Genomic DNA, 26,906 nt, shown 5'->3' with positions numbered 1-26,906 from the left:
AAAGGGGCAGGTACCGGCCCTTCCCAGGTGCAATCAGGTATTCTTAATAGTGAGTAGCTGCACTTCTATATTTACATTTAATGCACTGACTGCAAGCATCAACTCTGCAAGCACACTTTCCCCTCTTGCAGTACCAGCACTGAATGCATCACCTCCGTGAGTCTCCAACCTTTTCTATAGGGAGAGCTACTTCTGATCAGTGGAAATCATCGTGAGCTACAGAAGGCTCAACAAGTCCCCAATTGTTACCAGACACCCCCATTCCCATCTTCATTGACTTGAAGGTTAATGTCCATAGAGCCAGATACTATAATTAAAAAACAAATACACATATATATATATATATATATCTATCAAGCTCCAAACTGCCTCTCTGGCAGAAACGCACACGGACACTGAACTCGAACAAGTCCTTTTATTAGGTCAAATACCACCCATGTGCAGAAAGCTTCCGCAGCTTCCGTCGATAACTCCTGACGCGTTTCGAAGCAATGGCGCCTCTTTCTCAAAGGCTCGGCGTCATCTTATTTACACAGGCACACCTCCTTTAAGGATTCGAGATTAGTGTCACACCCTCTGATGTACAGGGAATTCTGGATCTCGTAGTGTGCATATATTGACCCTGATTGGGTGCACTTCATTTCTACTGCTTCTGCACTTTTAAAGCCCTCTGATGGGCCTCCGCACATCGGTATATTAAAATCCAATGTCAGCGTCTCACAAAAGAAGCTGGGTGGGATACCGGGCCCCGTGACACCCAGTCCTCACAGGTTGGTGCGTTTCTCTCGGCAAGGGCTGCCGCGTATACATCAAGCTCCAAATTGCCCCTCTGGCAGAAACGCACACGGACACTGAACTGGAACAAGTCCTTTTATTAGGTCAAATACCACCCATGTGCAGAATGCTTCCGTCGATAACTCCTGACTCGTTTCGAAGCAATGGCGCTTCTCTATATTTTGTCTAGGGCTACTACGAGAGGATTGCTATATGAGTCAGTGAGATATATATTTATGAGTGACTGCACCTGTGTCATATGTACTTTAAAAAGGGAGAAAAGTAAAGAGTTAACTTCATCATTAAGGTAACTTACATTTTCTCCCATTTAAAAGCAGTCTGAAACATCATTTTGTTCTCACCTCTGATATGGAGTTGACAAGGACTTTTATTTAACCCATTCACTGCGGCGGCTATACCGCCGCAGTGCTAAGGGGGCGGGGCGGGGTGGCCGCGGGGCGGGGCGGCCGCGCGGCGGGCGCATGCTGGTGACGGAACCGCCTTGTCACCAGCCGCGGTTGCGCGGTGCTCATGACGGAGCGGTTCCGTCATGGCCCCGCCCACTCAATAGAACGTTCAGCGCAGGCGCGGAATCCGCGCCGCGCAGGCGTTCCGAGCGGGCCGTGACAGAACCGCCCCGTCATCAGCACAGCGTGACCGCGGCTGATGATGGAGTGGTTCAGTCACCAGCAGGAGAGGGGTTAAGAGATAAATACCTCAGTGCTTCCATTCTTCACCTCAATGCCCCAGCCTGGGTCATCAATCTGACTGACCACTGCTAAGTGGCAGGCCCTGCTATCAGAGGCCTGATGATAATAATGTAAAATAAACACGGCCTTCCATTAACTTTAAAAGGAAAATGTGACCCTGTGCCTATGTATAAATAAACTTAAGGCTGCAAGATACTCTGAAGGTGTCTGAGAGCTACTGGTAGCTCACAATCGACTGCTTGGAGGCACCTGCCATATACAAACACATAAGACAAGTCATCAGTTCTTGCAGTCCCAGCACTGCATGCATCTTTTTTACAGTCATATCTCTCGCCTATAAAAACACAGGAGGTGAGACAGCAACTCTTGCTGTACAAGCACTGCACGCATCATCTCCCCAAACGCACCTCATCATATACAAACACAGCACATAAAGCAGCCAATCTTGAGGTATCAGCAGAGCATGCATCATCTGTGGAGACACATCTCTTCCCTATGTAAACAGGGGACAAGGCAACAAGTATTTTAACTACAGTACCACATGCATCATCATAATCTCCAAATGCGCTTGGGGCTAAAACAAAATCCACTGCACCTAGTCTTATACAAAAGCAGCAAACTACAAAGTGTGAACTCCTCTAACATCAGCTCTGCAAACCCGGTCTTTTCAGACACACCTCTTCCCGATGCAGAGGTACAGGAAGGAAACACACCACCGCCCCAGCGCCCTCGAATCAGACACAAATGTGATCGTGGAGGACAGTGTTTAACTTGAGCCAGTGGTTTCCAGTGCTCCGCACTGTCACGTAATTGTCAACACTGGCGCTTGTGACAGTCAGCCACAAAGTGGCGCTGTCCGACTACTTTTGAGAGGACTACTAAAGTTAATTTATACTTCAATATACATTAAAAATAACTATTACCTACTGCCCAAGCCATATTACCTACTGCCCAAGCCATATTTATATTCTGAATTGTTACACTTGTAGGAGTGTGATGGTTAGTAGTTCTGTTGTTACGATCACTGGCAGCATAGCAGGGGCAAATCTGGTGCAAGCTGCAGTTGCCTCCTGACAAGAGCCCTGCCACTTATTTTCTTTACATATTAAACACTGGTGGAGGCGGCAAGCAAAAACAATGGAAAGTGAGAGAGGACAGCGGGCCCTGTTGAAAAGCCTTCATTTCTTTAGAGCATCATCGGTAATGGCTGCTACTCTAGAATGAAGCAAGGGAGAGGAGGAGGTAGACATATACGGAGAGGATAGAGCGTGGGAAGGATGCACCCTTGGGTAGAAGAGCCCATCTCGGGCCAGAAACCCCTTAGGGTGTATGGCACGAGAGCAGCTACAGCAGGAACTGGGTAGAGCTATACCAAAGGGTAAAGTCGGAGGACAAAAGGTTGCAGGAAGGATATCGAAGGAGTGGGCTGGGGAGAGAGCATAGAGCAGAGGTCTTCAATCTGTGGGGCGCGACCCCCAGGAGGGGGCCTGGAATCCTGGCAAGGGGGTCGCGCATTCCCAAGCTTCACTGCAAGTGAGGTAGTGTGGCTCACTGGTTAGAGGCAGCAGACCCGAGAGCAGAGGACGGCCCAGGACCAGGGTTCGATTCCCGGCGCGGCAGGTTTCTGGACCAGGATCAGCGGACTCGATAATTCTCTCGCCTCGGTGCCCACTCTGATCAGCGATCACACTCGGCAACTCTGGGCATTAGCTTGCCTCATCTTCACTAACGGCCCCACCAGACCGCCGGGGATGCCTGGTCTCACCCTGGAGATACCCATTAAGGGACCATCTCTCAGGGAAGCCAGGAAGGGTTTCGCAGCGGTCGAAGCGCGGAGATACTCCCCCGGGTGTGATTCTAGCGCTATATAAACACGCAAATTAAATTAAATTAAATTCAAAACGTGTGTTTTCCTTTAGAAAAAAGACAGCCCTCCTGGGACAGTTATTTAGATTATAAAAGTGTAAAGGATGCTTGGGAGTAGTTTTGGCTTATTTTGTTTTGGTAATCTGTTACTTCATTTAAATATATTTTCATTGATAAGCTCACATATAATAGCACCAAGCAAATCATGTACAGTATACATAAATTGACAAAAAGTGAAATTACTTTAAATCGAAAAGAACGATTACATAAATTATAAACATCAATCATGAACCAAATTGCTCATCACAATATCACAGAGACATTCACATAGAAAAGTGTCTTTTTGGTGCCCCATGAAATTAAAACTACTCACATGGAAAAAGCAACATACAAAAGTGTGCAACACATACTATGCCCCTCAACAAACTGAAGAACTCCCTCCTCCAAGCCGAAGAAATAAGCAGTTCATATGGGCTAGGGAATTCCTCTGCAGCCCTCCTCCCCCACTTCCTCAAGGTCCTCAAAAACTCCAGCTGTATACAGTAGCCCACAGTCAGGAACAGCCACCCCCAACCCACCCATCCAGGCCGACGCTCCTTGATCCCCCAAAGAGGGCCCTCTTCCATCAAGGTCTGCAGCAGGGCCAGCACCAGGATGTGTAACACCACTGCACACACGCTTTAAAATTACTAAGGGCACCGTGGTGAAAGACACAGGGAAACAGGTGAATAGACCTGAATGAGAAATCTGAAATTTGTAACATTTTGCCTGGCTGCAAATCCCAGGATACTCGTTGTCACAAGACGAAGAATAATGGAGAGTCATAAAATGCCCAAAAGAGACTGCCTTCCAGCACAGCTGAATAACGCTACTGAGCAATGGTAGAGGAGAGTGCATTGGGAGTCTGCAACCCAGGATTAAAAAGGCAGGTTGAATCCCCAAAAGGGGACAAAAAAAGTGTACCAGGACCGGACTTCCAGTACACTAACAGGAAGATTGAATGTCCCCCTACTGCATGTGCCTCCCAACTAACCTGAAACAGGAGCACGCTGGGAGTCTGCCCCCGGGCTAAAAGACGAAGCCTCGCTGGCAATTAGGCATAAGGTCAGACGGCGAGCCACACTAGATGGTAGGGACTATATTAAATTAGTTGGGAAAGAATTAATTCAGTGAGATCTGGCTTTAATTAATCAAATCACTCCAAACTTTCTGATCACAAAGATTTGGTTTTATGAGTGGAAGTGCAAGGTGTTAACAACTGGCCTGAGAAGTGCATGCTTTTAATTTTAACTGCATTTAGACAGCCCTTGGTACCCGTAAAGAGGTGCTGAAGGGACAGCTATGGAAAAAAATTGCATTACACACTCTTGTATTACTAAAGAATACACTTTGAAAGCACCATTTTATTGTAAAACTATTTCCACCTTTTACAGCATTCTATCTTACACTGTGTGTAATGCAAGTATGAAATAATTACTTACATATTCGCAGTGCTTTCCGTCACTGGCTGTGACCTTGTAGCACTAATGCACATCACTAGTCTCCACTGAATCAACCAAGATGTAATTCTGTGGCTGTTTACACGCAGAGCTCTGCAGTGCATGGTCTAATAGAGGTTTCATAATGTACTACAGTGCATTTCCTACTGAGTAACAACTTTTTAATGTATTTTTCATTTACAATGCCCATTTTTTAAAATGTAGATACCCAATGGTAAAAGACCTCAAAACATACAGAGGACCTCATTTAAGAAAATTGTTGCACCGCTGCGACAAAACAGTGAAAACAGTTTTACTGCGCCCTCCTTATGACAATGGATGTGCAGCATTTAGTGTACGGCGCACCATGTTGTAAGGAATTACTGATACATCAGTATTTCTAACGTATCTGTAGGGGCAAAAGTGACACATTGCTGGGGTGTGTCTGAAAATAGATGCAACTCCAGCAACGTATCCGTTCACATGGGGCAAGCCCCAGGTGAAAGGGCCTGCCACAGTCTCATGCCTGCTGTGAGCCAGGTGTAAGATATTAACAGAGTAGTGTCCTAGATGTGTCGCAGTGAAATCTCATGGAATTCACTGCTTTACTTCTATGACCCTTTATTGCGGGGGAACGCCCACCCTGCAAACATTATACCCGACACAGGTATAATGTAGCGCAGGCCTTTACAAAGTGACACATCTTCTTAGATGCGTCACTTTGTAAATATGGCACAACATGCGCATTATTTATGCCTCATAAATGGGGGGTGGGATGCACACAGTTTTTCCAAGTTTAAGCACATGTATTCATTTAAACTGTACCAAGACTGAGTGCAAACTGGCTCGATGCCATGCCCAAATGACATCATTCAAACAATAGCTACAAGAGATGGGGCAACATTTTGCCCCAATCCAGTGCACCGCAAATTTTGCCATGGAGGCAAGTTTACTCCATATTTCATGGTTCATTCATTCTTTCCTTTATGTACTCCTGTTTCTTGTATTTAGTTTCTCTGACATTATAGTCCATACGCGGAAATATTTGCCATTTTTCAAGGTTTCTGATGTTCCCAATGTGTCCATCCGGACCTCAATATAAGAACACGACTGAAGCTCTGTTCATCAAAGGCAGCGTTTATTCAGATAAAAACCCAATGCATTTCGGGCTGAAAGAGCCCTTTGTCAGGGGTCACTGGAAGATGACAGTAAAATCATAATCAGTTCACATTATTTGTATTGGTCATGATGTTTAGCAGATATATTCGAAAAATATCCTCTACCATATCGCATAATCATTCTCATTTCTTTATTTATGCCGCCACAGCATCACAAAAAGTGACGCAATGGTGGCGTAAAAGTGAGGCAAGCCTTCATAATTAAGGCCCAGAATATTTTGGGGCTTATTTAGGAGAGGCTTGCATCACCAGAGCATCACTTGTTTTGACCCTCCAGTGGCGCAAGCCTCTCAACCATACCTATGAGGCGGTGTAAAGTCACCCTGCATGGCTTTGCATTGCCTCTTAGATATGGAGTAAGACATAGAAGCGCAAGTCACTGCTTTGAAATACTCTGCATCAAGGAGGTGTTCCAGGGGCTTTGTGTGGGGTTCCCATGCAACACCCCTAGATTTTGATGCTGCCCCATAGTTACAAAATCACGTACACCTGGGGAGCTTTAAAAACAATTGCCTCCCCAGTGCAGGTGCAACGAGGAGAGATGTTTGAACTTCTCCTTGTTTTTTCCCCTTTCCATGTGTGCTGCGTTTTGAAGCTCACATTGAAAGAGAAAAACGCCTCTCTGAATTGTTTTTGTGAAGTAAGGTGCCCCTTCCTGTACAAAAATAATCCTGCCTGTGTTGGTTCTAGGCAGCAATTTGTTCGCCAACACAAGGGAAAACGACAGGAAGGCACCATATTTCATAAATATGCCAATTCCTCAAAAAATAGGCCCTTTGTTTATATCTACACCTTTGACTACACCCCCATGCTCGCTGACCTTTGGTTTGCTAAACACTGTTTAACATTATTTTCCCACAGTAAAAATTATTTGCTGTAGGAATTGGGGGCTTTTATAGTTTTTTTTATAGTTGTTGATGAAAAGTACAAGGTTCTAGAAATGTTTGTCAGAAGGGGGTCCTTCTGCCTAAAAAAGTTTAACAAGGGGGTCTCGACATCAAAAAGTTTGAAGACCTCTGGCATAGAGAGTGAGGCCACAACAGGAGTGATGAAGATGAGTGTAGGTCCTGGATGAGGACAGGAGCAAAGAACAAGTAGTGAAAAGCAGCTCTTGGGCCTTTAAGGGTTCATAGAGACAGCCAAGCTGAAGAAGGAGCAGCACTCGGAGTGGAAGCAACAGCACAGTCATTTGGGTGTAAGCAGCCCACCTCGGCGTGGGACAACGGTACAAAGAGATGGGGAAGGTCTGGTGTGGGCTCCTTGACAGAGCAGGCAACCAGCAGATGAACAGTGATGCTGGTGTGGGTGATGGCAAAGTGCTAGGGACAAGCAACCTACGGTTGGGGATGCTGGATGCAGGGGAGGTCAGTTTTGAAATAGGAAGAGGAAAATAATTAAGGAGGGGAGTTGGTTGAAGGTTTGGGGGATAATGAAGATGCAGTGAAGCATTACTGCTTGGCAGAATACATTCATGGGCGAGGGTGGAACGGGCAGAGTAAAATGGGAGAAGATTGGCGTTTTGCAGGACACAAGGAAGCAGAAGACAATGGCTATTGAGAGAATAAGGGATTTGGAAAGGAGATTGCTGCGGTGATGACAGACTTCGGCACAGGCCCAGATAGGAAGACAGAGTTCAGCGCAAAGCCGGTAATGGTATCAAAGGGGTTAGGGAGAGCTTGAGGTGCCACAGGATGGCTGGGGTGAAACTACAAAAAGAGTACATGGGCCCATGGGGAAGATCTCATACTCCAATTAAACTGGACCAGTCAGCATACTGTGTGATGGTATGACAACAAGGTGGACGGAAAATTATGACTCACAGGTCTTGAATAGGGTCCAAATTGGGATATGACGGGCCGAGGGGGTAAGAGGTGGGCAGGGAATTTAATATTAGAAAGGTACACCACGAGATAGTAGGAGCTAAATTGTCAAAGGGGACACATCAAGCATTATGGCAGGTCCATTTCAGGACAGGCTAAATATGTCCCCGATTGGCGTGTGCCCGAAAAAGAGAAAGGTCAGACTCTTATGGGCTCTTAGAGGATGTAGGGATGCCACTTGTGGAAGAGAAGATGGTGAGGTCAGCTACAGTGCTATCTTTCCTAGGGATTGAGCTGGTTTCTTTTAGGATTGAGTCAGGTTGCAGAGGACAAGAGGAGAGCGATGATTGAGCAGCTAGAGGTGAGGTTGGCAAACACCAGGGTTCAGGTACGGGATGTTGAGGCACCACGAGGTCAGCAAAATTCTGCATGTAGAGTGGAGAGAGCAGTTAGGACATTTTGGAAACGATTGGGTTTGGCACGGTCTAGTTTGCTGCTTCTCATTCATTGAGTTAGGCAACAGTTGGGTGTGCAAGTCAACTTGAAGATATAGAAGCCATTCGTGGAGCAATTCAATAGCATCTTGTTAGTGGGATGGGAGATGATGCAGAATGGTAACTACAGATTTTCTCAGATGAGGTTGGAGGAGCAAGTTTTGGGCTTGTTCCGTAAGGCAGGTGGTGTGGAGCAATAGCTGAACTATAGAAAAAAAATAGGGATCGTAGCCTTCCTGGAGTTTTTTCAACTGGTGGTAGCATTGGTATTGTGGGACGCAAAATTCATCAATAAAAAAGTGCTTTTTAATGTGGACATCATGGAGGTGGTAAGTATTGTTAACCGACAGTCAGTTAAAACTTGAAAGTATTGAAGCTGTTCAAAGTTTTTGCCTTGGGCCGTTGGCGATTCAACATTATATTCAAGGAAAAGCACGTTTCATTAAGTGACAACGGAATTGTGGATGCTTTATCTTGTTCACACTGGAGGATAATCTGTGGGCTTGCATTAGGAGTGGATAAAAAAAAAACGTTCAAGTTGCTGGAGCGGTGGGAAATAGTTCTGTGTGAATTTTGGAACTGCTGCATGGGTCATTGCGCCATGAACACAAAGGGTGAATAATCAGGCATGGAGAGAATTCTAGGAATCTTGGGCACAGAGAGGAGAGGAAGTAAAGGGAACAGTTGGAGGGGAGGTGGTGTGGTACATTTCATAATGGATATGACAGAAAAAGGTTGGTTGTGGGTCACCATTGTGGGTAACGTGGCTGGGATAGCCTTTTCAGTAAGTGTTTATGACCCCACAGCGGGTGAGTTGAAAACCAGGTTTTTGGAAGGCTGGGCACAGTAGAGGGGGAACGAGGGCAAATTTGGGAGGCCACTGCATTGGTCAGAGTTGCAGAGGGTTGTGGGAATGCCAGCACACCGCTCCAGGACTGCCAAACCCATAGTCAGCCTGCCCACCATATGGAATACAGGTTGTGCAGTCCTGCAGCGGGGACTCACATTTGTGCCTTTTTAAGGTTCATAGGAGAGCCTTAGAAAGGCTTCGTTGTGAGAGTGCCGCAGTATGTTCCTGCACTGACCGAAAGGTACAATGTTGTGCATTTTGTTTTGTGCAGGAACATGGGGTGCACACAGACAGGGAGGCACACCATGTGCCGCGCTACATGCACGCCCCATGCACAGGGCCCCCCTTAGTTTCCTCACCAGCACCCTTTACATGGTAGGCTCACAGCCATGAGAGGAGTTACTGTGAGGAAACTTGTAATATGCTTGGCAGTGCTGCAGCTGAACACCAGCATATTGCAGCCTCACACCGCTGCAATACCCATGTGGGACCACGGATCCCCAGCAGTTGCAGTGGTCCTATGGCAGTCCGACTGCCAAACTCTGAATACGGCGGTCGAACCGCCGGTGCAGCAGTACTCGCACCGCCACCATGGGTCGAACTCGTAATCTGGCCCTATGTATTTTACACATTTTAGGGTGCAACATGTCCACAAGTTTCCATTAATGGGAAATTTACATAAACATAGGAAAAGGTCCTTTATAGGAATGGCAGTACCTGGCATGTTGCACGATGATCAAAGGAAGCCACTCTGGTCTTACCTGCTGCACTTCCTTCTCCTTGCTGAAACTGTCAAAGAAGGTGGTCACCAAAAATGTGCCATAAGCCCCATTCATGGCCTCCTCCACACTCTTCTGGTTGTCCAGGTCTCCTTTCACCACTGTGGCTCCCAAGTCACGAAGGGCCAGTGATGCCGGCCGGTTGACATCGCGAGTAACAGCTCTCACTGCAAAGTCTGGTCTCTGCAAGAGGGCTCGCGCAACCGACCCGCCCTGAGCACCTAGGTGTACAGAACAGACATGGTGTAGCGATTTAAAATTATAGGCCACACTTCAGAGTACGTTACTGCACAAATTACATATATTGTGTCGGACAATAACAGGGGTAGGGCATGGACAGGCTGTGGTGCAGCAGAAGAGGTATGGGAGGACGTCACATTGGTAAACTGAGGCTTGACAGCAGAATACTAACAGTTAAGAGAGGTGAGTACAGGCGATCAGCACCCCGGTAGTCGATTGCACATAAAGATGGGGAAGTAAGAGCAAGAACCAAGTAGGAAAATACACTGCGGGATCTTGTAGAGTTTAAAAGATTAATACTTGATCATGAAATGAAAGTTCACAGCTTAAGTTAAATACAAGGTGTAAGAGAAAATGTTTTGCACACATGATAAGCGAAAGGAAGTGCACAGACCCATGAAAGCAATTTGTAATAAAACATCAGAATGAAAAAGTCGAGAAGAAAGAAAAAGTAAAACCAAATAATAAAGAAAAGCGAAATATTAGGCTGAAAACGGTACAATTTACAAACACGTTGAAAAACTAGTGTACAAACCAAATGTGGGTATGCAATGAGGTTAAATAGAAGTTTAGAAAGAAGTGTTTGGTTTAAGTTATGTTTAGGGGTTGGTGTAAGGCAATGTATATGGGTTAGGACGGGTTACAGTATAGGTTTATTTTAGGGGTTAGGTTAGAAGAATCGTCAGAGTAAGAAATAGTCTAAAGTAAGATCTTATAGTTTGGATTGGAGTAAGGGTTACCATTAGGAATGAGGTTAAAGTTGTAGTAAGAGGCAGGTTAGGATAGCAAATTAGGGGTGGGGGCAAATCGAAGAGGTATGTGATAGCGTAAGAGTTATGATAAGAAGATGTAGGAAGAACAGGGACACTGAATGAGGAGAGGGGTATTCCCCCCATAAAATGCCATAGGGCCATAGTGTAAGGAAAAAATTTACTGGTATACCTTTTTACTATTCATTTATTTTTTATATACATAACTGAAGACCGCTATTTTACCTTTAATTTATTTCTTTACCTCTTCGTCGGTTATTTTATAATCTAAATGTGTACAAGCAGTTGTGAAAACATTTCAAAAAGCATGCTTGAGAATATGAAAACACACTAACAAAGTAACAAAGTCAAACGAACATACAGAAGTTAAAAAAGTTACAATCAGTGAATGCAAAAATACAACAAGATATTGATAGCAATAAAATCCATTAATAGAAACAAACCTTGGGTTTACCCGTGTAGGATCACTCACCTGCAATTCTTCCACAAGCTTGCAGACAGGCGGGTCTGGGATGTGATGGTCATGTAGCATGGTAGGCAGACCTAGAAGTTCAGTGGAGGGCACATGTAAAGTGACCCCTTTCTGAATCAGTCCAGATTGAGTGGCTTACAGATGCAAGTCCTTCTCCATGAGCTACTGCAATCCCCTTCCCACAGCACCACTCATGATGATGTTATGGAAAACTGGCATAAGGCCATAGGAAAGGTCAGCCGTACTCTGTAGCATAGTGTGGGATATCCATTGGTACATGCTGTGGAACTATATGGGGCAAAACATAAGGATTTGAGGGGTCTGTCATCTCCCTAAACTTGTTTTGCATTTGGGGGAATGTGTCCATTTGAGCATTTCCCTCCAGTACAGACTCTCCTTGTCTGTGAAACATGCCGCAAACGCATGCCGCAGAGAGACTCAAGCTCCACTCAGAGCGGAAAGAGTATTTTTTACGCCCGCTTTCTGTCCCTCAAGGTCTAGAAGTATTGGTTAGTTAAGATGTAGGACAGGTGTAGAAGTTGATTATCAAAATCCTGTCTCATCGAGTGGTCCAATCAGGGAGAATTGCAAGCTACAATCTAGTTAAGATGGATCTGCAAGGAAGGCACAGTGAAATGGTTTGGCTCTGCATGTTTCATCAAGTTTCTTTAACAATCTGGAGAGAAAAAATTACTCCTTGCTAAGAATGACCAACTTGTCTGTGATTGGCTAGTACAGAAATCAGTTATTGTGTTGTGAATTGAAAGGAGGATTATTCCTGAAATCGATCTGAAAAGCAGCCACTCCAAGTTGACCAATTGCGGCTCTATGTATCTATGCCAAACCCGGTCACCACATATGGGCCAAACATCTGTGCAGCTCCTTTAAATAAAAAAAACAGGCATGATTTATCTGTTGTCACTGCATATTAGTTAATCGATTGTTTGAGTGTCTTCCATTTGTTCAAAATATATATCTCATTTCCATCTCAAATTTCTGTATTCAAACCTACGGTGTAAAAATGTTAATGTGTCCATAACGATCAATGCTGCGGAACAGTTTTCACTCGAGGCGATAGGTAGAGACTGATTTGCATATGGCCAAGTCCAATCGGAGGTGGCATGGTGGGCAAAATAACGATGGACTGGGAAGTGGACCAAGTACATGCCAGTGGTGGAGATTAATTAAAGCACTTCCTCGTCACTTTTTTGTATACTTTAGTGAGTCGTCATAAGTGGGACGGCTATGCCTAGACGTGGGTCCAATGCACACTAGGTCACAGGAACCAAGTAAAACCTGGCTGAGGGTCCGTAGCTAGGGTGAAACCGGTCCTGGATTGCTTGTGTTCTGGCACAGTAAGGATCTGACCTGGCAGTTCGGGCTGCACTGTTTATATTGGAGCAGGGACGAGACTGATTTGCATATGGGCTGGGTCTAATCTGGGGTGGCATGGTGTGTAAAATAATGATGAACTGAGAAGCGTCTTAAGTAATTACCACTAACCGACATTAAATCAATCATTCTATCCATCACTTTTATGCATACTTTAAGGCCTAAATGTGGCACCTCCAGGCACCCACTTCAGAACCATCCTAGTACCGGAGTAAGATCAGAAGAGGACTGAACCAGCTGCCTGCGACCTTAGTACAGCCCCAAATTACTGGACCTGCTCTCTCTTGTACCCTGGACAAAGAAGTGGGCTCCTGAGGTCATAAGGCTGACCTCCTGTTCAAGCTACAAGGATACAACACACCTTTCCAGCAACGCCCAGATGACCAGTGCAACTGGACCCTACTGTTGACTTCTGCCCGGCACTCTAAAAGTCTGGGGAAATGTAGTGTTTCTGAAGTAGAATGGGCCTTTATGGACTAATGTCAGGAGGCAACATTTTTTACCTGGATGAACCCAGTTGGTGTATCCGACCTGCGCTCTATCGCGGTCAGCATCAAATAGGGCTAGGCCCCGGTCTACCGCAACCATTGGCCCTTTGTGTTTCTTGGGCTATTCCAACGTACAACTTTAAAAATTCCTACCTACAGATCCCATTATTAGTTTTTTGTCAGTTTTGTGTCATTTATTCATTTAATTTAACTCGATTTGTTCAATTCAGTTTGGGATTTTTATTGTTTTGCATTTCAACTTTATTGCGGTCTTGTTACTGCATAAATACTTTACACATTGCACTACAGTTAGTCTGTCTGCAAGGGTCCACCCGAAACAGGGTTCTGATTATTCCTTGAGGTGGGAGGTAACCCACCTGAAATAATAATCCAATTACACACACACACACACACACACACACACAACCCACACACACAATAAAACAATTAAATTGTAGCGTTCTAATCTAGGACCCTGATCGATAATGTGACCTTATGCCCCTATACGGCTATAAATCCATTAATTCCCTATATTGGAATAACCGATCAAATGCAATATTCAGAAACTCGTCTCTGGCCTCACACGAACAGAGCCACATTTCAGAATCGCTTCCTCTGCCACTTCCTTTGCAGCTAATTAGTGCAATGACATAGCAGAAGTTACTATCTAAGATTCCTAGATTAACACTCCGAGTTCTTCAACAAGATTAAAACTCAGCAACCTGGGAAAGCCCCGCTTGCTATGTTTTGATTAGTAATAGAACTCTAATGAGCACTGATAGACAATCACTTCCTAGTGACATCTTTATTGACGTCTTCTGTCCAAAAACTTACGTCAAACAAGGCACCTTTCAGGTATAAATATTACCAACGTTGCCTTAAGCAAACGCTAGCTGCCTCAATGCCATCGCTGCTGAAGTTGCTGCTGTTATGCTGATGATACCATAGCTGCTATCGCTACTGCTATCGCTGCTAACGAGCGAACAATAGTGTGGTGAACTTAGGAGCTGAACAGCCGTCCCCTGCAAGAGCCTAGCAGATGCAAGCTGCCCGCGGACGCTGCCCCTCCTCCTCCTCCTTGACGCGCTGAGAGAGACGCTGTCTTTTCTCCTGCAGAGAAATCCAGCTCCGGCGTTTCCAGGCTACCCTTGCGGGTGACTGGGATATCGACCCCCTGAAGGAGATACCAGACCTCCATCATTCTATTCCAGAGGTATGGTGTTGACTAAACCCTTAGAGAGAATTCTTGAAGCAAACCTTGGCAAAACCAACTTAACTAAAGCTACTTACTAACTCTCCTCCCAAGTATTAGGCTTAGGTCAGGTACACTGGGGTAGGCCTTGTTAGAAGCACCAGTTGAGTATTTTAGCCTAATGTATATATGAATGTATATATGTTTTATTCATTTTAAACCATTGTATGGCTAAGAAACCATATCAATGCTTTTACAGTATTATTTCGCAATACTCATCTTACTGTACGTACTTTTTATAATAACAAGTCTTGCAATTGTGGCAATTCATTTCTCTTGTACGAGAAGAGAGACTGTTCAATAAATGTTACCCTTTATTGAAAACGCCTGTCTCTCTATTCTCTACATATTGTGAAAGTAATCTGCACAACAACTGACTGAGTAAAATAACTGTCTATTGTTCACACGACTCTACAGATTGACTCTTATCTGAGGAGCAAAGTTGTCATGTTGCACGGTTGTTGGAAAACTGAATCCCTTCTGGTCTGTACCAAGGAAGCTGATCACTTCCTATTCAGAGAAGAAAGTTTCCAATGACCTCTGAGCTAGTTGGTAACAAACCCAATTAAGTTTAGGATAGTCAGTAGAGGTCTGGAAGATCCGCACTTCTACGTCGATACTACTGTTTATGTTATTCCAATGCGCAGGGCCTATTGGGAAAATAGGAACTACACTACAAAATATTTAAAATACATCAAGTTAGATATGTCAACAGTAATTTAAAAGTAAAAATTATCTAACATACACAAAACATAATCTAATTGAAATATTACCGTGACCAAGACAGCGGAGGCTGTCGAAACGCGTTAGTTTTTGCCTTGTTTCTGACACCCCATGGATTGAAAAATAAATTAATTTGAACTAACTTCCTTGTGGATCACGATTGGGTTATTGCGACTCCATGGTATCTTCCAGTCGGAGGAATCGTTGTTTGGATATATATATATATATATATATATATAGATATATATATATATATATATATATATATATATATACACACACATTTTTACACTACAAATAAAAACTAAGGGTTAAAGGGACGATATAGTTAGGGTCAGATTGTTGTTATAGTTAGCAGAGTTAACTATAACTCGCGTCCTTGCAATGCACTGGTTATGACTTCACATATTACATCACTCATGACATGGTCAGTGACATCACTGATTACATCTCAAATGACATCAGTGATGACATCATCAGTGACGTTTCAGTGTTTATTATATACCAAGACGTTTTGGTGTATGAGTGACTGTATGGATGACTCAGTGGGTGCATGACTGACTGTATAAGTGAGTGATTAGGTGTCTCAGTGAATGTATGGGCGAGTGGCTGGTTGTGTGAATGTGTATATCTGTGTCAGTTGATGTCTAAGTGGGTGTATGAGTGTTAGTGGGTACGTGAATGTCTATATGGCTGATTGATTTATTGGTTGTCTGACTAAGTCTATGGGTGACTGTTTGTGGGTAAGGAGGTGTGTGACTCCATGCAGGGATGTAGAATTCCTATAGCCCGACGCCCAGGACATATCGTTTGGGGTCAAGAGCGAAAAGTTCTCATGTGTATTTTGTCCTTGGGACAAGTAGGCACAACCCCCTGCAGCCCAAACACTTTGGTTTTCAGTTTGCAGTACCACATTATGGATACGGTAAGGGCACAGTTTGCAGTTAAGGTAATCTGTTTGCCCATATGGTAATGCTGTTCAAACCTGCATTTGTGGTTCATTAATTGAAAGCCTTTATTACTGGGTTGAGCGCTTTAGTAAATGTTGTAAGCTCTGACTCCACTAAGTATAAAAATGTCTAAGGATGCTTTAAAAGTTTTGCAATATAAAGTTATGTATAATGCTCCCAGAATGCTCGGATTTAATGTACATATTTGCCGAAACTTGAAAACAAGATTGATGATTCTTTGCTTTCAAAATATTATGCTCATAAAAAAAATGAAAGGAAAAAAATTACATTTCGCTAAACTACTGTAAAAGGTCAGGTACCAATTCTTTGCAGCATCATTTTAGTAACGTGTTGATGCATGCTAATATTTCCCCAAAAAATATTCATAATGGAAAATCAGTGTAACCAGTTTCAATAAGATTATGGGAAACAAAAATAAACAAACATTGGCAAAGCCAGTAGGTCTGAAATTGGTGGTCAACTTTTTAGTTTTGTCAACGTGTGAACTGTTTTCTCATGGTTTTTGTAAAACCTTATGGGAGCTGCCGGACCTTCACCATTATAACAAACATTGGCAAAAGAATGTTGGGGTCTCAAAAACTACTTTGTGTGCCGATATGCTCCTAGTGAAAGAGCAGACTGAGGTCACTCACAGTGAAGCCAGCCGATACAGAGAGAAAGACATCATTTTAATAAACGTAAAAGGTCATGGTCAATGCAAGACCAAATTAGGGGCCCAATTATTAAAGAAAGTCTGAAAAGTGCACCCATGTTATATGTCCTTGCATTAAGTGCAGCTATACGGCTTTATTGAATTCCCAAGAATTTACAGAAGTAGGACAAGGAAATAGTACTCATAGAAAATATCTGTGAACAGCATTTTAGCATGAGCAAACATGCATGTGTAGATTTTCTCATGCAAACATCTGAGTGTTTGCAAGTTCACTTTCCCTCCAATCACTTATTCCTAACACTGGATGAAGGTTTACGTCTGCCATTGTCAGGAGTAAATTTCCAACATTTCTCAGAATGGGAAATATTAGAGAAGAGTGGTTTGAAAACCCTTAAAATATGCAGGTTACTAGGTTTGCACAGACTCAAAAGGGCATTATAACCGTGGAACTATTGCTTACCACTACCTTCAGCTCCAGTATGTACATCTGCGGAAACGTGGCTACATAAGGGGATTGCAAGTATTCAACCACTAATATGGTATGAACCCTGGCATAATCAGAGAGGCTATATCAGAGCTGTTATAGAATGAGATTGCTGCCATTATTTGTCGCCGCACTACATGGCACCAAGGGACAAGTGTATTTGGTTACAGGACAAGTAGATTTATGACGCAACCTGCCCAGTGGACAAGTAGATATTTTATTAAATTCCACACCCCTGCTGCCTGTATGGGTGAGTGAGCGTCTGTATGGCTGTGTCGGTGATTGAGTGCATGTGTCAGTATGGGTGAGTAACTGAGTATATGTAAGGCAGTATACGTGAGTGACAGGGAATATGAATGACTGAGTGAGTGAATGTGAAAGTGGCTATATGAATGAGTGCATGCTTCTGTCAGTGACTGTATAGCTGCATATGTGTTACTATTTTGTATGAGTAAGTAAGTGGGTGGGTGTGTAACTGTTTGAGTGAGTAAGTGGCTGTCTGAATGGGGGGTGTCTAGTTGTGAGAGTAGTTGTAAGGGTGACTCACTCAGTGTGTGAGCACCTGTATGGCTGTATGAGTGGATATGTCAGTGGCTGTATTAGTGAGTGAATGGGTCTATGAGGGGCAGTTTGGGTGAGCGAGTGGACGTGTGTAGATTAATGAATCAGTGAGTGGGTGTGTAAGTACTGGTATCGCTCTGTGAATGAGTTTGTGAATGGTTGTGTGGGAGTGGCAATGGCAGGGAGTGTATAAAAGATTCTATAAGGGTGTGAGTGGGTATGTCAGATATGCTGTGGATGATAATCACTGATGTCATTTGAGAGGTCAGTGATGTCACTGACCAGGTCATGAGTGATGTAATGTGTGAGGTCATAAGCAGTGCATTGCGGGGGAGCGAGTTATAGTTAACTCAAACGGCTGAGGGGCTTATTTACAAACCCCTTGCGCCACCCGTACGGCACTTTTCCCATATTAAATATTACGCAAAAGTGGCGCAAGGGGCTTGTAAATAAGCCCCTGAATTTATTTGGTTTTGTAGGAGTAAAATCTGACCCCAACTATAACATCCCTGTAACCTTTGGTTTTTTCAGCGAATTTCTAAGGTTTTCCAAAAAAAATGCTAATTGCTAACTATAATGTTCTGGTAACCCTCGTTTGCTTTAGTGAATATCTAAGATTTTTTTAACTAGCAGTCACGTTTGCAGAGTGGAGGAGAACAGGAGCCTCCAACCAGCTCTGAACAATTCCGCTGCATAGGACTTACAGGATGTGCCAGGAGGGCTTCTTGGCTTCCCAGGTCCCTCAGGAGTAAACTGTACTTCATCCCCCAAACAGTAGTGAGCCATGAGGCGCGTTTGCAGAATGGTGGAGAAAGGGGTGCGGCCTCCAAAGCCCTATTAGCAATCCCATTATGTGGGTCTTATTGGAGGTAGCAAGAGAGGTAGTTGGCCCAAAGGATGTCCTTGTGGTCCAATTACCCCTCCCATTACTTCCACTAAGTCCCACATAGCAGGATTGCGGAGTTCTGATAGCAGGCCACGCCCCCTTTCCCCACCACTCTGCAAACGCAGTTCCTGGCACGCTCTTGGTTGGAGGATGAAGTCTCCTTCGCTGCTGGGGCTCATTAAGGGCCAACTAGCCTACCTATTACCTCCAGTAAGGCCACACAGTGGGATAGCCGAGAGGTGGATGCAGGCCACGCCCCTTTTCTCCACTACTCTGCAAACATGCTTCCTGGCACGCTCTTGGTTGGGGAGTGAAGTCCCCTTGCCTCTTGAGGGTCCCTGAGGGCCAACTAGCCCTCTTGTTCCCTCTACTAAGCTACATTTGGTATCTTCGAAATGCTGTTTTTCGATATGTTTTTAGTGACAATAGTTTTGAAACATTCATGTCACACAATATTTTTGAATACATGTTTGTCATTTCCCCTGCGAACCCCTCCTGCACATTGGTTTTGGCCACGCTTGCAAAGTGGCCTGCATGTAGGGTTGAGAGGAGAGCCTGGCCACAGGACAGGGCCTCTGGCCAACCACTGCTGCATGGGCCCTGCAGTCAAACACTGCTGCCAGAAGGCAGTCCACTGCAGAGGTTGGTTACACAGGAGGTTAGACGCAGGGCTTGACAGTACAAAACCAAAATCTGTGCTCCAAAGGGGTTGGCAGAATGGTGGATTACATATAGGGTTGGGCTACAAGCCCTTTCTGTGTGATGATAAAGTCCATGAGCAAGGGGCCTTGGCTGAGCAACTCTTGCTGCTGAATTCCAATGTCTGTATGCGCTAGGGTTTGGCCACACAGTGGGATGGGCGTGGTGCCTGGCTTATTGCCAACCTCAACTGTGCATACCCTGCGGCAATAGGAAGTGCAGAATGTGTGCCTCTTTTACTATAGATCAAATGCAGACTTTATTGGGGCGGGGGGTGTCATGGCACACTACCAAGGGCCCGGGATGGGGGTCCATCGGGCGCGGAGAGGCTTCCCGGGGCATCGGTGGGCCCCAAAGTGGTGCCTCCCACATTCAGGGCTTGGTTTTTTCAGTGAATTTCTAAGGTTTTTTAAATTTTATTTCCCAACTATAACGTCCCTTTAACCGATGTTTTTTAAAGTGAATATATACATATATACATACACATACACATACACACGCGCGCAAGGTAACCGTTTCCAATCTTGAGAAACATTTTCCATTGGCTATGCAAGTGGAGCCTACATCGATTCGTGATGTGTTGCAAGTTATTGTAAAACTTCATTTTTTGGCAGTTGAAAAAAAATCTGAAAACAATAGTATTGAGTACCAAAATAGGATGTGAGCTATTCAAATAGCAGCTTAGAGCAAGTACACATACGATCATGATGCACTGGATATTATTGAAGGACTTAAAACAGGTTCCAATATAGCAGCACAAACTCCTATTCTTGTATAAACGCTCAGGGTCGGTGTTGAAGTAAGCCTTCCTCATCTCTTGGCCAAGTTTTAAAGAGATGAGGCAGTTTACATCTTTGTTTACCCAGATGTCCTAAAGAATCTGTTAGCCAAGATTTTCTCTGCCTACTTAGGGATAATAAAAGCCTTCTATGCAAAAGAGGGCTGTTCCCTTTCTCTTTTATCTACTCTCTGCACTGTTTTCCAGCACAAGGCAGCGTCTTCAGGAGCAGCTTGCAAGGATGTTTTTTGTTGTTGTTTTTTTTAAGTCTTGCGTTACCAAGACATTTTGTAAAATTCCTCATTTAATATACTTACTCAAAGGGGCTCTCATCCAGCCCTTATCATGCATTGGTCTGTTGTGTCATTCACATTTCTCTTCCATCCACTACCACACACAGCATGGTGCAGTGGGTCAGCCCACTTCTGCCATTGGCTAACATGATTGTGAGCGACAGTGGTCTGCTCTGTCACAAGGAGAACATCTGGACACAAAGTAGTTTCCTTCAAATCCAGGGACTACAATGGCAAAATGTGTTTTTAGAGATAAATTATGTTTACTTGTTTCCAATTTTTTTTCTTTTTCCGAGGGCCCAGCAGCTCCCATAACAATGACATTATATAAATAACTATGGAAAAACAAACGTGGACTAAACCAAAACACGCGCAGCCAATGCTAAACGGATTGTATTTGACAATGCTTCTTTTCTGGGTGTCTTCTGCTCCATGGCATGCCGTCAAGCATCTCCACTCTAACCCCTCTGTTTGAAAACTCTTGAGCTCGAAGCACGACTTGTGCATCACCAGGCCAGTAAATTGAGGCACCTACTGAATTAATCTGTGAACTTCAGCTCCATTACTTCTACACAGGCGAAACCACCTGCCTGACGCTCTTTGAGGAACGAGCCTTGGCAACCGCCTGAATGAACACAAGGCCCAAGCCAATCCTCCCACTAATACTGCAGAGCCTTACCCATAGGAGTCAGAGGCTAGAGCTCTGTGGCATCCGCACAACATGATCTAGACAACCCATCCCTGGAGGACACACATTCCAAGGCTGTAATGGACACAAGAGTCGTGGACGGGCCCTGGCGGAAGACCAGGAAGGACTAAAACCAGGTCATGGTCTCCTGGTCTTAAATACCTGACCTGCCTTCCCATGGTCCAGCCCTGCCAACAGTACTCCAAGATGCATTGTTTTTGGGGTACCCACTTGGAACAAGAAGTGACAAACGTGAGGACCTTCCCAGCGAGTCATGACACCCCTGACGTAACTCAGCCATGCCCAGGCTCACAAAATCACCAAGAAGAGATGGAATAACTAGCCTGGCAATAAATATGCTCTCGCCTGCAAATACAGGAATGCCTACTTGAGACCAGTATTCCCCTCAAGACCTGATTAGGAGGGCCCTGGAGGGGTGCTGTATATTCATGACGTGATCAAATCCGTCCCCCTCCAGGGTTCCGATTTTACTGGGTGTGATCAATAGCACCTGTTCAGGTTTTCCACCATTTGTGGGGTGTTTACTGCACCAAATGTGTATGTCCCAGGAATTACCAGGACTTCTACACTCGTTACATCTCGGCAGGTTTAACCTGGCGATATTGAACAAGAGATGCGAAGTTTATCGCACACAATGATTACCAACTGCACTAAAGTTGCAGAACTAATATTTTGCCCTAAACACACACAAGTTTGCACAGGGGATGGAGTTATTTGGCCTAGTTGTAATCAAGCCCTTAGTCCTGAAAAAAGTCAGTCATCGGACCAGATTCTAAAACCAGCTGGAATTTGCCTGCAGGTTTTGTTCTCTTTTGAGTATGTTTCAAACTACATGGAAATTCGGAAATGTTTTCCAGGAGTACTTACAGGTGTATATTTTGTCATGTAAAAAACTCCATCCAAGTGCAATGCACTTGCTAAGTTTTACCTTATTTCCGCAAGGAGAAAATATTGTTCAGATTGGAGTAACTCTTTCCTCTACATTCCATCTTTTCTGGTCATGTTTCCTGTCCGTTCCTATCTTGAAATCATATTTACTATTACCTTTAAAGGAACCATCTGGTGAATGGTGTCACTAGAGAACTCAAAACCCAGCTGACCTAAACTAACAAAGGAACATTCTGGAATGCCCATTGCTGGTGATTTTTAGGGATGTAAAGAGAGCAGGTGTTTTCTCTACAATGTACGGTTTCTTGAACAAGAGTAAATATTTGATCTTTGCTGGTATGAATGGACTGGGAATTAAGTTAATAAGGACAAACTGACAAGTTTGAGGGCATGCACAACCTCTGCAGCTTATCCCAGCCCTGCAGTGAAAGATAGTTGAGCAAATAATGTGGGTTGCAAGGTACAGGGTCTGCTTTTTAGGTCGAGCCTATGCAGCGCATGTGCGGTCTCTTTGAGATATGATATATACATTCAGTGGGAGTACAGCCTGCCCATTACCTTTTTATTCGTCCCTTCGTTTGTCGTTCAAAAATGCTTGCTTGCTAGTGGTTAATCCATCCTGTTTTCCCCTCATTTTTAGGGTCGAGCCTGAGATAGCATGCGCTTGTGAATGCAGATCGCTTGCGGGACGCTGTTAATAAAAAGGGCATGGAGTCAGCCCTGTTGCTTACAATTTGTTAACTTGTATTGCACTCTACACAGCCTCGTAACTGGTCACTGCAGGCCGAACATCATTTATGTTCCTCTCGGTCAAGCAGGGACCAAGCACTGATTGATTCAACTTAATCAGTATCCGTCCACTGCAACACACGTGACTGACGTACTATTTCATTCTTTTTAATTAGTGCCCTGCCAACAAAAGGCATGTGACTGTCAAAAAAATGCCCAGCAGGACAAACAAAATTGCAAAGTTTTATTATCTATATTTAACTTTCTTTTATTTTGTCAATTCTTCTTTTCTCACTTTGCACTACTGTTTGGTTTTGGTTTTGTCCTTGCGCGCTGTTCTCAAAAGACAAGAATCTTGTTTTATACATTGCAAAACAACATGGTTTCTTTCGTGTACATAATTTTTTTTATTATGTAGTGCAGTACAACCCAAGCCACCCCACTGCAATCCGGCCCACCCCACCCCGTCCAAACCACCCCACTCAATTCAATACTCCCCAGACCAGTCCACCCCACTTACCCAAATTCACCCCAGCCTACTCCCCAGACCAGTCCACCCCACTTACCCAAATTCACCCCAGTCTACTCCCCAGACCAGTCCACCTCACTTACCCAAATTCACCCCAGCCTACTCCCCAGACCAGTCCACCCCACTTACCCAAATTCACCCCAGCCTACTCCCCAGACCAGTCCACCTCACTTACCCAAATTCACCCCAGCCTACTCCAATTCACCCCACTCTACTCCAATCCACCACACTCCAATCCAGTCCATCCCACCCCAATCCAGTCCACCCCACCCCAATACATTCATTCTACCCTACTCCAATCCACTCTAATCCACCCCATTCGACTTCAATACATCTTACTCTAATCCACCAAACTCCAATCCACCCCGTCCTATCCCTTTAATGCAATGCACCCACCTTAATCCACTCACTCCAATCCACTCCACTACCTCAATCCACCCCACTCTAAGCCACTAAATTCTATGACACTGCACTCTGCCACTGAACTATTGAACTCTGCTCCCCTCTACGGCACTCTACTATCTTGTCCTGCTCTGTAACACTGTACTTTAACAAATCCACTTTACAACACCATCCCCTCTTCAGCACTACTTTTTAGCTATACTAAACAGCAGCCACACTAGAGTACATCATCACAAAAACACAAAGCCAAAGCCAATAGCTCTTGTATGGGCGAGACCTACTGAGTTTGCCAAATGCTTGTTGCGTTTTGTTTCCTCCCACTAGCACCATCAAATTACTAGTATATTTATCTGTGTTCGTTTTGGGAGACTATTAATTTTTCCTTGTTTCCTGTCGATGTTTGCCCATACTTTTCTAACTTGTTGCTCGTGTTTCTTGTTTTCCCAACCCACCATTCCTCCACACAGTCCTTGCTTCCACGTGCACCCGCCCTTCCCTATCTTTTATTTGTAGCGTACCCCGTCAACGTTGGTTGCAGTCATAGTGCTTTTCTTTTCAAGCAAAGTATCACAATTAAATGTCAACTGTGGTCCCAAATACCACACAAGGAGGGTGTTAGTTCCAGTAGAGTGGCTCTGCGTGTTACGGTCGGTTTCACTAAACTGCATTTAGAATTGAACCAAATCAAAGATTGTTTGCGTTTAGCAAACTCATTTCTCGTGTGTATGTGTATGTGTGTGTGTGTTATTTGTTTGGTACCACTGGCTCACAACCCTAAGCCCTACATTTGTAAACACTTCAATGAGCAAGATGTCTACAGTGTCAGTGACCGCTGTATATGCCGTAGGAATTCTGACGTTGAAAACGCGAAATTGACTTTGTTTTTGCCGAATGTGCAGTACAATATATATACGCAAGGAGTGCCAATGCAAAAACACAATGGCATAGCCTATTGGCTTTGTCAGTGCTTGTTTCTGTATTGCTCGTTACACATTCAACAGCTGAGGAGGTGCCCCCCTTCTAGGGAGTACCAACCCCCAGTGTTTCTCTTACTAGCCCACCCCCGCTTTGTCATGTGCGCTTCAATGCAGCTCTGAAGTTCTTTAGCAGCTCACGTACACTTTTCCCTCGTGCTGGTTCGTCTCACCTGTGGCCCCAAACACGGTGATCACCTTCTTGGCCGCCATTTTACTTGTTCTGCAAAGTTCGTGCTCGATGGAAATCTGGACGGTTACCGAGGAGGGGGAGCAGCTGCTGCCAGGCCTGGGAGTTTTTGCAGCTTTACAGAAACTTTCCTCAAGTCAGCCCTCCCATAAAAGGCATTCTGCGCAGGCTCGAATGTAACTTCTCACCATGACCAGGCATATCTCGGACCCTCCCCGTGCTGCCTGCACTCCTACACAGAGAGTGTTTATTAAAGTGGGGCCGCCCCCGCCGGGGGCTTTTTTTCTTTTCACGGTAAAGCAAACAGTGCAGTGATTGTGAATGAGTGAGCGCTGCTTGTGTGCCTTAACCTCACCCAGACCGGATATTCAAGACGCAGCACTTGCAGAGAGTGACGCGGCAGTTTTAAAACCAGGGCAGCCGGGGCCGAATCCAGGTTTTCTGGTTTCACACTCTGAAACTCAACCTCTAGACGGATAGCTCTCCCTTCCTGTTTTTTTTATTTTTTATTTTATGCGTTTTTATATAGCGCGGACTTTACCCGAAGGTGTCAGAGCGCTTCACAATAGGAACACTAATGATACATGAGGAGAAAATTACATGAGAACAAATTACACAAAACCAAACGTTAAGTTACATGTGGCAAAAGTGACAATTGTGAGCAAACAAAATACAAGAGGTAGCAAACGGAACATTACAGGAGGAAAAAGCGGCACGTGTGCAAGTTTCAAAAGCGTACATAGGACAAGAAGGCGCAGTTGGTTTCGAGCAGACTTTGCAATGGAATTGATGTGGGAGATTAGATTGAGTTTTTTGTCGAGTATGACACCAAGGGATTTTGCACTGTTGACAATGATGGGTTTATTGTTAAGTAGATTCATCTGATCCATCCATGATTGAACCGGGGGAGGAGAAAGTGAGGAGGAGAGGAGGAGGAATTCAGTTTTGGAGGGATTCAGAATCAGTTGATGAGTTCACATCCAGTTTTAAATGGAGTCGAGAGTAGAGTTTAGGATGGAGAGATCATGAGAGGAGGCAACCTTGAGGTGATTTGAGTGTCATCTGCATAGAGATGTTAGTGGAGCCCGGATTTACTTAGGAGATTTCCCAGTGGTCCTAAATAGAGATTGAACAATGTGGGTGCAAGTATAGAGCCTTGAGGAACACCTTGACCTACCGCCAAAGGAGATGAAAGACTGTTCGCTATTTTGATCATTTGGGATCTATCAGAGAGGAAGGAAGCAAACCATTCAAGCACAGTGCCCTCAATGCCCATTCTCTGTAGAAGAGTGTTGAGGAGAGTGTTGTGATTGACAGTGTCAAAGGCTGCAGAAAGGTCAAGGAGAATTCAAAATTTGCTAACATTCGTGCCAAGAATTTTCAATTCTATTAAGGACAAGGAGGCGAGGATTATGCTTAGTCTCATTTCTTTACTGACACATAGCAGCCAATCACATTACAGTAAAGAAAAAACAGAGAAATACGTCATGTATGAACCTAGGGCAACCATAGAGTACACCCATCGTATATAAACAGTCTCAGAGGTAACCACTTCCTCTTTCTTTGTCCAAATCCAGTAGGAAGAACCAATTGAACATCAGAAAACCACGGAGAACATCATCCGAAAGGTCCCAAATCCGAACGAGGAGGAGGAGGAACTTCCAAAAGCCACAAGAACAGAAGCAGTCCAACGAGAAGAAGAAACTCGCAGCAGAACTTCCACAAAGGCGGAGCCGGAGCAACTTCATTTGGGATCAGAACCTGAAAAGAGACACAAAGCCGTAATACACATCCTGTGTAATCATGAGCAAATAAAGGGTGGGTATAGCAAAATCAAAGCATTCATTACATTGCATCAGGAAAGAACTATGAAGC

The 26,906-nt window shown here is 44.4% G+C and overlaps 1 protein-coding gene across 1 annotated transcript in view; it reads right to left on the bottom strand.

The window, feature by feature from the left end:
* LOC147724817 (nmrA-like family domain-containing protein 1) overlaps window positions 1-25,494 on the bottom strand; it is a 73,117-nt gene extending 47,623 nt beyond the window's left edge. Inside the window, exons 1-2 of the mRNA XM_086966319.1 lie at window positions 25,015-25,494; window positions 9,932-10,170 (exon numbers count right to left, since the gene is read on the bottom strand). Coding sequence (XP_086822445.1) covers window positions 9,932-10,170; window positions 25,015-25,054 — 279 coding nt within the window. The 5' untranslated portion in view covers window positions 25,055-25,494. The remainder of the gene's footprint in view (window positions 1-9,931; window positions 10,171-25,014) is intronic.
* Between the last annotated feature and the right edge of the window lie 1,412 nt (window positions 25,495-26,906).

This window comes from Lissotriton vulgaris, chromosome 4_1 (assembly GCF_964263255.1).
Source record: "Lissotriton vulgaris chromosome 4_1, aLisVul1.2, whole genome shotgun sequence".
NCBI classification, from domain to species: Eukaryota; Metazoa; Chordata; class Amphibia; order Caudata; family Salamandridae; genus Lissotriton; species Lissotriton vulgaris.
This window is presented reverse-complemented; position numbering and strand designations above follow the sequence as displayed.